Genomic DNA, 12517 nt, shown 5'->3' with positions numbered 1-12517 from the left:
CGACATCTTCAGTCAAGTGGAATGTGCTTAAATGTCAGGTATTGAAGTGTTTGTGTTAAAATGTTAAACTGGTGTGTTCAAGTGCAGGTGTGCTTGTATACATTCATATTTACAATAATTACCTGAATATTGGGCAAACATGAGCTGGCATATTTCAGAACAATTTTACGATAACTGCAAATGTTACAGTTAACATGTAACACTCAAAGATCTACTAGTCAGAATTAGCCTGACAAGCTTCTTCAGAAGCCCCGACTATGGCTAATCCTGAGACATTCCTCGATGAGTTTATGATACAGCCCTCAGGAGACTTGGACAGGGAGAAGGTATGAGGTGGAGGAGCAGGTTCAGAACTAGGGTGCCCTACAGTGCAAGTGTCTTGGGAATTGGCTGCTGGAGTGCTTTCTGCTGTGTCCATCCGTCTGTGAACTATCAAGACACATCTGCTAGGATCTCACAGGACTGGCAAGAGGTTGCCTCCCCTCTTCTGTTTCACAAGTGTTTGGTAAAAGGGAAGCATTCTGGGCTTCTGTTTTTAATCTATCCACTTGATGAGGAAAAGCGTCGAAGTCTGCCTTACCTGGGCTGCTGACATTGAACTGTGGGCTGTTGGGGGAGAAACTGTTGTGTCTCTGGACTCGGCGGCTGGATCGCTTTCCGGGCCATTGAATGGACAAGACTTCCGGCTTGGATGGCCCTTGCCTGAAACAAGAGTCGACATTGAACTTTACTGTCAGAGCTTCAGTATCTTCTCCTAGGATGAGATCCTAAAGAATCAACTGCTAGGGGTTCCTGGGATATTTAATGGTGACGTGGGAGGAATACTGCCTGCACACGTGCGCTGGATAGCCGGGCTCATTGTTACTACAATATCCAAACGAAAAGATGAGACTGTTCTGGATTTTCATTATTCTTAAAATTAAGCCCAAGTAAAATTGAGTTTGTAACCTAATCCGCCTTTCTATCATTGGCCAAGTCTTTCAAGTCTTTTTATTTTTTTTAAACATTTGATTTTTTTTTAAAGATTTATTTATTTACTTAATGTATATAAGCACACTGTAGCTGTCTTCAGACACACCCAACTCCATTACAGATGGTTGTGAGCCACCATGTGGTTGCTGGGAATTGAACTCAGGACCTCAGGAAGAGCAGTTGGTGCTCTTAACCGCTGAGCCATCTCTCCAGCCTGGCCAAGTCTTTAATAGAACTAAAATGTGTATTTATGATGTATAGTGTTTTGCATCAATTTGAGAATGTCTATGGAGTTTTCTTTGCTTAATTAATATTTTACACTTTTGTTCCACTCTACTAAAAATTCACACATTGTAAAAAGCTAAATGACTGAATGTGCCTCCACTCTGTTTTCATAGACATTTATTAGCAAGTATTTATTGTGCCACTTATCTTCCTATCAGAACTCGACATTCTTAAATCATTATATCTGCACTTTTAGTTTAGGTGTTCTATTAGTGTTCCAATGTGAAATGATCAAGCTGGTGATAAATACACGGAGAGGTTGTGAGGAACTTCCAAGAAGGAAGTTTAGCTGAAGTGATGGATTTAGGAAAAAACAAAGTTTGCCTTTTTCCCTTGGTTGGCGTGAAGAACATGGTTGTTTGAACTTAAACTATCTTCAGTCATGTGGCAAACGTGAGAATGGAAGACACATGCTTATGATGTGAAAAGGATAGTCTCTGAACTATCCTAGAGATGCTGCACTGGACTTAGGTTGGCCTAAGAGTTCTCTAGCTAGAGAAATCCCTTGAGCAACTGACCCACTTTCTATATATTTATTTTCCACTATAGGCAGTCAACTATAACACTCATTTGCCTTTGTGAGAATGAGTTCTTAATTATCTTTTATTAGCAAGGATTCTGTTAGTTTTTATCTTGTATTACTTTTCTTATGGTTGTTTCATTTGTCATAAGGTAGATTTATTACAAAGTTCTTTGTGAAATAGATGCTAGCCAAGACTTCCAATCACCATAGATGGGGGAAAAAAGGACATTCCATACAAAAAATCAAATTTAAGCAATACCTACTATTCCAGCCCTACAGAAGGTGCTAGAAGGAAAATTCCAACCTAAAGAGGTTAATCACAAGAAAACATAAGGAAGAAATAACCCAGGCCAGCAAAACAAAAGAAGGGCAAAACACACACACACACACACACACACACACACACACACACACACACACACACAAAAAATAAAAGGAATCAACAAACACTGCTCACTGATATCTCGCAACATCAGTGGTCTCAATTTTCTTTCTTTTTTTTTAAATTTGCGATTCCTGCAGGTATTTTATACATTCAAAATTAGAATTAATGACATTTTAGGTATACATTCATTCATTTAAAATATCAGCATTAAACTCCTTATAATTGTAAAACAATCTTTTTAGAATCTACATTTTTTTAAAAAAATTTATTTTTCTTTTATTGGATATTTTAAATTACATTTCAAATGTTATTCCCTTTCCCAGTTTCCTGGCCATAAGCCTCCTATCCCATCTCCCTCCCCCTTTTCTTTTTTTTTTTTCCCGATTGATAAGATATAATTGCCCACCTAAACATACAAAGCCCTATACACATTCATCCCTCAAGAACATTCATAACAATCTGTAAATACCCAGAGTGAAATCTTTTTTTTTTTAACCTTTTCACAAGATCTTTATAAGTTTTGGATTGTAGTTCACTGTAGATATAATCAAGTTGACATGCAACAATAACCATTACAATTCACCCCTTGTCAATTTGAAACCTAATTCTATCTTCTTATATACAAATGACAATAATAACCAGTTCATACTAATGACTGACATGATATAAATATCCTTTTTTCAACTGAAAGCACATAAACAATAAGCTTAGCTGGATGGAATCTTGCTTCAAGGTTGCCACTCCCTTAATTCCATTTAATATCTTTGAATGCATGATTTAGCTCCATTCTTCTTCATGGTGTCTCTTTAGTCTTTGAGCCATACATGTTATGTTTTTCTTTCCTAAGCTTACTATTCTTGATCAAAACTCTCCCCATAAATGTGACCCATAAGACAAAGTCAAACCTAGGCTTTTTTTTTTGAGACTCTATTTGTCAATGCACTTATCTTAATCTCTTTACCTTAGCTTCATGCAGAAACAGCACCCACGTATTTCAGCAAAATATTAAAGGAACATTCTTTTTTTTTTTTTTTAACTTGAGTATTTCTTATATACATTTTGAATGTTATTCCCTTTCCTGGTTTCGGGCAAACATCCCCTCCCCCTCCCCTTCCTTATGGGTGTTCCCCCCATCCCCCCCCCCCTTGCCCCTCCCCCAACAATCTAGTTCACTGTCCCTCCCCTTTTCTATGAGGGTGTTCCCTTCCCCATTCACCCTCCTCCTTCCCGCTCCCCGACATTCCCCTACACTGGGGGTTCAAACTTGGCAGGACCAAGGGCTTCTCCTTCCACTGGTGCCCACAAAAGGCCATCCTCTGCTACATATGCAGCTGGATCCATGGGTCAGTCCATGTATAGTCTTTGGGCAGTAGTTTAGTCCCTGGAAGCTCTGGTTGATTGGCATTGTTGTTCTTATGGGGTTGCATGCCCCTTCAGCTCTTTCAAACCTTTCTCTAATTCCTCCAAATGGGGTCCTGTTCTCAACGAATGGATGTGAAAACAGGATCCATCTTTTTGTGACCAAGATATATATCTTAAAATCAAGGATAGATATCATCTTCTGGTGAAGGAATAGAAAAAGATTTTCGAAGCAAATAGACCTATGAAGTAAGCTATTGGAAGCCGTTGTAGTCATTTTAATATCTGACAAAATAGACTTCAATCAAAACTAATCAGAAGAGATCACCAAAGGAAAAATCCACCAAGAGGACATTGCAATTCTTAACATCTATTCCCCAAACACAAGTATACACAAGTTTAAAACCATCAATAAAAACAACAATAACAACAACACGAAACCAAGAAACAAAACAAGACAAAAGCATCACTATAGCCAAAATCACACATTGACCTTCACAGAGATAGTGGATAGCTTCAATGTCTGACTCTTGCTAATAGAGTCTTATCATCATCATCCAAACAAAAAACAAAAATACACAAGCCAACAACTACCTCCAAAAACTGAAAAACAACAAAATCCCCCAAAACAACAATAACTAAAAACAAAAACCAGCATAAAAACCCAATTGTAAACAGAGAAATGATAGAATTCATTGTAAGTCAAATAGATCTAACGGATCTTTACAGAAAATTTCACTCAAACACACTTCATGAAACTTTCTCCAGAATTGATGACACACTTCGTCACAAAGCAAGTCTCAACACACACAAGGAATTTCAAACATCTTGCATATTATCTGACCATTATGAGTGCATTAAAGCTGGATATCAACAACAACGGAAACATTAGAAAGTTAAAAAAACTCATTAAAACTGATCAACTCATTACTGAACAAAAACTTGGTCAAGACAGACATTAAAAAATTAAAGATGTTTTAGAATTGGATGAAAAAGAATATACAACTTATCCAAAGATGTGAAACACAGTGAAGGTAGTTTTAAGAGGAGAATTTATAGCACTAAGAATGTTTGCAAGATGGTACAACCACTCTGGAAGTCAGTCTGGTGGTTCCTCAGAAAATTGGACATAGTACTACCCGAGGACCCAGCTATATCACTTCTGGGCATTTACCTAAAAGATGCTCCAACATATAACAAGGGCACATGCTTCACTAAGTTCATAGCAGCCTTATTTAATAAGCTGGAAAAAATCCAGATGTCCTCCAACAGAGGAATGGGTAAAAAAATGTGGTACATTTACACTACTCGGCTATTAAAAAACAATGACTTCATGAAATTCTTAGGTAAATAGATGGAACTAGAAAATATCATCCTGAGTAAGGTAACCCAATTACAAAAGAACATACATGGTATGCACTCACTGATAAGTGGATATTAGCCCAAAAGCTCTAATTACTCAAGATACAATTCACAGACCACATGAAGCTCAAGAAGGAAGATCAAAGCGTGGATGCTTCAGTCCTTCTTAGAAGGGAGAACAAAATACTCACAGGAGCAGAGACTGAGGGAAAGGCCATCCAGAGACTGCCCCACTTGGGGGATCCAACCCATATACATACAGCCACCAAACCCAGACAATATTGCTGATGCCAAGAAGTTCATACTTACAAAATCCTGATATAGCTGACCCCTGAGAGTCTCTGCCAGAGCCTGACAAATACAGAGGCAGATGCTCAGAGCCAACCATTAGACTGAGAATGGGGTTCCCAATTGAGGAGTTAGAGAAAGAACTGAAGGAGCTGAAGGGGTTTGCAACCCTATAGGAAGAACAACAATATCAACCAACCAGACACCCCAGAGCTTCCAGGGCCTAAACCACCAACCAAAGACTACACCTGGAGCACCCATGGCTCTAGCCATATATGTAGCAGATATGGGGAATAGATGTTAAGAATTGCACATATGATGCTTTATCTGGCATCAATGGAAGGAGAGGTCCTTAGTCCTGTGAAGGCTTGATGCATAGTGTAGGGGAATGCCAGAGCAGGGAGGCAGGAGGGAGTAGGTGGGTGGATGGGGGAGCACCCTCATAGAAGCAGGGGGAGGTGGATGGGATAGGGGACTTTTGGGAGGGGAAACCTGGAAAGGGGATAACATTTGAAATGTAAATAAGGAATATATCCAATAAAAGAAAAGAAAAAAATAGAGGAGTCTCATACTAGTAACTTAACAGGATACCTTCAAGCTCTAGAACAAAAAGAAGAAATCACAACCAAAAAGAGTAGATGGCAAGAAATAATCAAACTCAAGAGAGAAATCAATAAAATACAAACAAACAAGAAATAGTACAAAACACCAATGAAACAGTTTATTCTTCTAGAAAATTAATAAGATCAACAAACCCTTATCCAAATTAACTAAGAGGTAAAGAAAAAAATATCTAAATTAACAAACTTAGAAATGAAAAGGGGCTCATAATAACAGGCACTAAGGAAATCCAGAGAATCTTAAGGACATACTTTGACAACCTGTGCTCCACCAATTTTGGAAATCTTAAAAAAAAAAAGATAATATTCTCATTAGATACCACTTACCAAAGTGAAATCAATATTAGATAAGCAATTTAAATGTAACTAAAACCCTAATGAAATAGAAACAGTAATTAAAAGGTCTAGGAATAGATGATTTTCACAAAGAATTTTATGAGGCCACAGTTACTGATACCCAAAATCATATTAAAGCCTAAGAAAAAAAGGGCCACAGGCCATTTTAAAAAAATGAACATAGATGCAAAAAAAATCACAATAAAGTACTTGCAAACTGAATCCAAGAACATATCAAGAAAAACATCTACTATGATCAAATAGGTTTCTTCCCAGAGTCGCATGGATGGTTCAGCATGAGTGAGTTCATAAATGCCATCTACCACAAAACCGAACAGAAAGAGAAAACACACATGATCATTTCATTAGATGCAGAAAAGGCCTTTGACAAAATCACACACTCCTTAATGATAAAAGTTGTGGAGAGATTAGGAATACAAGGGACATAATAGCAACAGTTTACAGTAGACCCATAGCCAACCTCAACTTAAATGGAGAAAAATACAAAGCAATCCCATCAAAATCAGGAAAAAGATAAGGTTTTCCACTTTCCATACCTACTCAATATAGTAATTAAATTCTTACCTAGAGCAATAAGACAGTTGAAGGAGATCAAGGGGATACAAAATGTAAAGGTTGAAGTGAAAGTTTTATATATATATATATATATATATATGTATGTATATATAACTTTGAAGATAATAAGATCCATTAATCAGTGGAATCAAATTGAAGACCAAGGTATAAAGTGTACACAGTTATGGATACCTAAATTTTGATAAGGAGGCTAGAAACACACACTGGGGAAAAAACATGTTCAAAAAAATGGATCTATTCAAACAGGATGGCTGCATGTAGAAGAATCCAGACACTCATCACCCTGCAAACTTCACTCCCAGTGCATTACAGACCTCAATATAAAACCAGATACACTGAACCTGTTAGAAGAGAAAGTAGGGGATAACCTTGAACTCATTGGTACAGGAAAAGGCTTTCTGAACAGAACACCATTAACCCAGGCACCAAAACTAATAATTAATAAACAGGACTTCATGAAACTGAAAAGCTTCTGTAAGGCAAGGGTCACTGCCACTCAGACAAAGTAGTGAACTACAGAATGGGAAAACTACACATCTGATAGAGGACTAATATTTAAAATATATAAAGAACTCTAGAAACTAGATATCAACCTCCCCCACAAATAATCAAATTAAAATGGAGCTCAGATCTAAACAGAATTCTCAAAAAGAAATGGCTTGAATGGCCGAGAAAGACTTTAAGAAAGGTTTAACATCCTTACCATCAAAGAATACAAGTCAAAACTACTTTGATATTTTGTCTTATACCAGTCAGACGGTCTAGGGTCAATAAAACAAATGACATCCCTGCTGGCAACAATATGGAATAGGGGGAAAATTTGGCCATTTCTAGTGGGAATGCAAACTCATACAGACATTATGGAAATCATTGGGGTGGTTTGCCAGGAAGATGGGAATCAATCTACCCCAAGGTCCAGTTGTACCACTCTTGGGCATGTACCCAAAGGATGCTTAATCCTACCTCAGAGACACTTGGTCAGTTAAGTTCATTGCTGCTCTAATCATAATACCTAGGTAAATGGATGGAATTAGAAAAAATGAGTAACTGAACGAGTAGCTCAGATCTAGAAAGACAAACACAGTATGTATTTGCTTATATGTGGACATTAGCTATTAAGTCTAAGCTAACTGTTGCACAGTCCAGAGAACCACAGGGGTTTACAGTAAGGGATCTGGGGCTGTGGGCAGATAGATCTTCCTAAGATATGGAAAGAGAATAGAGAGTTATAGATGAGTGGAGTTGCTGGAATAAGATGTTAAGAGGGAAGGTAGTGAGAGTTGGGTGGAGAGAGTGATAAGAGAAGGAATACAGGGAAGACAGCTAAAATTAAAGACTAGTTGAGTGGTAGCATGGATACCCAAACACTAGAAGCTTCCAATATATCTAATATATAGTAAGTATAGTATATACAAGAAGGGGATCTAAATGAATTTGCCAAATAATGGGGGGCAACATAGCACCATCTGGATAGCTCTTGTCACAAAATGTGATTCTAGTATTGGAATTGGGTTCCATCTAATTGAGTAGTTGGCCAAAAAGATCCAATGGAAATTTCCAAACAGCCCAGGTGGATCCCAAGACTATAGGTTGCTCTCCACAATCTGATGGGCAGGCTTCATTGCTAAAGACAACACCCAGACAACTCACTGGACATGGAAACATCAAGCTGTTGCCTATGTAGAGACCTTACTTACATGTCCTACTGTCTCTTGTACAGGAAGATACTCTGCACTCGACCCAAAGAGAAATATCAACCCAATCACAAGATGTTTGATTTATAATGAGTTCCTGCCTACAAGAAATGCTACGGTAAGGGTGGCACAAAGCTTGTGGGAGTAACCAACCAGTCTCTGAGTGACAGATGTCTCACTTCGTGAGATGGAAACTTTCTGGTTCTGCTTGGGTGACCAAGAACCTGAAACTCGATAGTCTAGGGTCCTAAGGTAAAACCAAATTCTACTGTTCTTAAAAAAAATGATTCCTAATGACATTCTACTATTCTCATAGATCAGTGCGTTTTTTCAGCCATTACCAGAAGCTCCCTCCTTCATCAGATGGGAACACATACAGAGAGACCCACAGCAGACATTATGAGAAGACTGAGAGACCTTTCTAGACCAGATGTCTCCATCAAACCCCTCCCATCAGGCCTCAGGGAACCCCGTGGAAGAGGAGGCAGGAAGAGTTTCAGAACCAGAGGAGATGGAGGACATCAAGGAAACAAAGTTCTCAAAACGAACGTGAGTAAAGCTCAGATGAACTCACAGAGACTAAGGAAGCACGCACAGGTCCTGCACTGGTCAGAAACAGGGCCTCTGCTTAAATATGAAAGCTTCCAGTTTACTGTTTTTATGGGATTCTTGAGTGTGCAAACGATTGGTCCTCTCTCTCTCTCTCTCTCTCTCTCTCTCTCTCTGTGTGTGTGTGTGTGTGTGTGTGTCTGTGTGTGCCTTCTTTTGGGTTCTCTTCCTCTGATTTGTTTTTTCATCCCATTCCAATGTGTTAGTTTTTGTTTTATTTTTATTAAGAGCAAAAGATTGAGAGTGAGACAGACAGACAGACACACACACAGAGGGAGAGGGGGAGAGAGAGAGAGAGAGAGAGAGAGAGAGAGAGAGAGAGAGAGAGAGAGAGAGAGCGCTCTGCATTCTAATTCCCAAAGCAAATCCTTTATCCTCTCCAGATGTCCTGCATTTTCCTCCCGTAGAATGTCTGGGCACTTCATTGTCTGTAATATTCTGAAATGTCATATTGCATTCCTTAGTGTTAGATTATTTCTTACAAAATCACTATAATGAGTTCTTAGCCTAATTTACCAGGATGAAGACTCACACTCTTGCTCTGAAAGCTTTCCTTGAATTATTCTTTTGATAATTATTCTCCCTTGTTCTTTTCCTAGAACATCTATTTTACAAACGTAAGATCTTTTAACCTTACTCTCTAGTTGCCTCATCATATATTTCCTTTCTTGCTACTTTGTAAAGATTTTATTATAATTTTATATTAAAATATTCCCTAAGGAATTTCACTTTTACAATCACAAGTTTGGACGTTTGGGTCAAAGCTCCGTTGTCTGTTACAGATTCTACTTCCTTTAGTAACAAGTTTGCCTTTTGATGGGTCTAGTTCTTTTGATTTTATTTTTCTGTTCTCAGAATTGTTTTATGATGGCTAAAGAAACTACATTTTTGCTAGGATCCATTTTGGTATCTTAGAGCTGCTTGCTTCTGATGTAAGCTCCTAAAAGACAACTTGCTGACAAGCCCAACCCTTGAGCTCCATCAGCAACCACAGCTTGTCCTTGCTATGACTAACTGCTGGTTTTGGCCTGTGTAAAACTTGCATGTGCAGACATTCAAGGACTATTTTGAGGTCCATTTGACCAACTAATCTTGGCAGAGCAGAACAGCTCTTGTGGTTTCTAAAGGCCATTTTGTCACCTGCCTCTGTACTTCATGTCTCTGATTTGGGTTAGTGACCATGGCCCTGCTAGGAGTTTTAATAAATCTGGATAACTATAATCTGGATAAGTTCGATGGTGGTCCCAAACTTTGTAACAGTTTCTGTTTCTTCTGGGTTTCTTTTGTGCTTGCTTTGTGCTTTCTGCTGCTCCACCACTCCCTCTACATTCCAGTGAGGCCTTACAAGGTTGGCATTTTTGTTTGCATTGCCATTAGCCAAGTCACATCTTTCCATTGGAGTCTTTAAGTCTATTCATAGGTATGACTCTGCCTTTCTCTTAGATTAATCAGATCTTCCAACAACGTGTCCCCTAACTGAACATTTTGAGCCCCAATGTCTGTGATCTGGAAACGGCATACAAAGGTTGTTTAGATGGCCTGAAAGGCCTTCACGTAGTATCTCATCTTCAACTTTGGGCCCTGCTCCTGTTGTACTTGGTTCACATGTGTTGACCTTTGAGGTTCTCCAGACTGGAAGGGAACAATCACTGCAAACTTCTGGTGGGGATTGCCATAATACACCAGTCTTGGTTTCAGTTCTATATGGCTCCATCGTTCCTCTAGCATTTCAGGGATCTTTGGTCCCACCACAGCATACATTGCTCTCACACGGTCTGTGAGCACTGCTTTCCTACAGCTTTTAAATGACTCTACATTCTTTTTTGAAGATTTCAAGCGTTTGAGTTGGGTCTGGGGTGGGGTTTCTCTTCCCTTTACTGTCTGTGTGTTCAAGCCTTCTTTATCCAGGCTTTAAAATGTCAGTTTTGAAAGCTTAGAGAACAACAAAAACACTCAGATGCATCCAGTTTCCAATATTTTACTTGCCCTATGGATTTTCCTACAGCATAAGTCCTGTTGCTTTGGTGACACAGCAACAGAGCTGCTTTTCTCTGATCAAGCTAGGGGATCATAAGACATAGGGAGTGTAGGATGTCATACAGGTGAGGGCGGGTGCAGGATAGAACAAGGTCTGTCATTGGACAAGAAGGAAGGATGGGCAGGAGAAAAGTTTTAGGGAAAAGGAGGAGACTGGATTGGATGGGAGACTGGAGGAGACGAGAGAGTAGCTGTGGAGAGAACATGGAAGCTGATGTTAATATTCCACTCTGTGTATTTACAGGTTGTTATGAATATTCTTAAGGGATGGATATGTACAGGGCTTTGTATGTTCAGGTGGGCAATTATATCTTATCAATTGGATCAGAGGTTATTGTGTTGTGTGTTCTTTCTTGTGGAGAATTGAGTTTGGAGAGTGTGTGGCAGCAGAGACACTGGGCCGCCACGGAGTTGGGATGTGTGCTTCTGGCAAGATATCTATCTACCAGATGTCTTGGGGCAGTGTGGTGCCAGACCCAGTGGGGGTAAAAGACAACATTTTATTTTTTATAATTTTACAGCAACAAGGGAGGATTTGTGATCATTTGTGGGTGAAACTAAACACCTTTCCTTTCTTCTATACTGGGGGACAATGATCAAAAGTAAAGAAATGACTTCCAAGCCCAGAGGGAATCATTTGTACCTCTGCTTATAGAAGAAACTTGGAAGACAGACCAAACTTAAGGATTCCATTATACAAAGGAAATCCACACACAATTGAACTGTGTTTAGGAAATGAAGCTTGTGAGAAGGAGGGTTGATGCAATAGCCCAGGGGTCCTCTCGAGGGTACCTTTCACATCACATAATCATTCCTCTTGCCACTGGCTATTAGCCTTTTTCAAAAGACAGGGAATTAAAGTGGCTCCCACTTAGCCAGTTTGCCTGAGCAGATACAGAGATGGTATGAAATGCCATCCAAGAATCTCACCTCTCTGACATTCCAGCTGTGTATATCCCAGTCTCTGAAATTGCCATTTTCACATGAATGGGCACAGACATTATGCTCAGCCCAGCATGTCTGACTCATTACTGCAGGATGAACGATGTCGTGTGATTCTGCTGGGGCTTCTAGAAGGAAGAGATGTTTTCTCTAGATTTCATCCTTCTCAACAAGTCCGTATCCCTTGGTTACGGGATATGGATGCTGAAGGGGAAGAAAAGGATTATGGCTCTTGGGATTTTAATGAAAACTACAGCTTACAACTCTTAACTATGTAAGGTATCATTCAACTCTCTTTTGTGATATTGAAAACTGAGGAGTTTGGTAAATCCTTTACTTTGTTTTTTTCCCACACAAATATGTACTATAGATAGCTGTTAGACTAATTCTCTTTAAGCCTTGGTTTCATTAGGTTGCTCTTTTTTAACCTCCGACACCAACCTATCATATAATTGACTTCCAATGCATCTGGCTAGCATTTTTCCTGATAGCAGATGAATTGGCCTCC

General features: G+C 39.1%; 1 protein-coding gene across 1 annotated transcript in view; it reads right to left on the bottom strand.

Annotated features, from left to right (window-relative positions):
• Necab1 (N-terminal EF-hand calcium binding protein 1) overlaps positions 1–12517 on the bottom strand; it is a 188028-nt gene that overhangs the window by 33940 nt on the left and 141571 nt on the right. The window contains exon 7 of the mRNA XM_032905585.1: positions 581–702. Coding sequence (XP_032761476.1) covers positions 581–702 — 122 coding nt within the window. The remainder of the gene's footprint in view (positions 1–580; positions 703–12517) is intronic.

This window comes from Rattus rattus, chromosome 1, assembly GCF_011064425.1.
Source record: "Rattus rattus isolate New Zealand chromosome 1, Rrattus_CSIRO_v1, whole genome shotgun sequence".
Classification (NCBI taxonomy): domain Eukaryota; kingdom Metazoa; phylum Chordata; class Mammalia; order Rodentia; family Muridae; genus Rattus; species Rattus rattus.
This window is presented reverse-complemented; position numbering and strand designations above follow the sequence as displayed.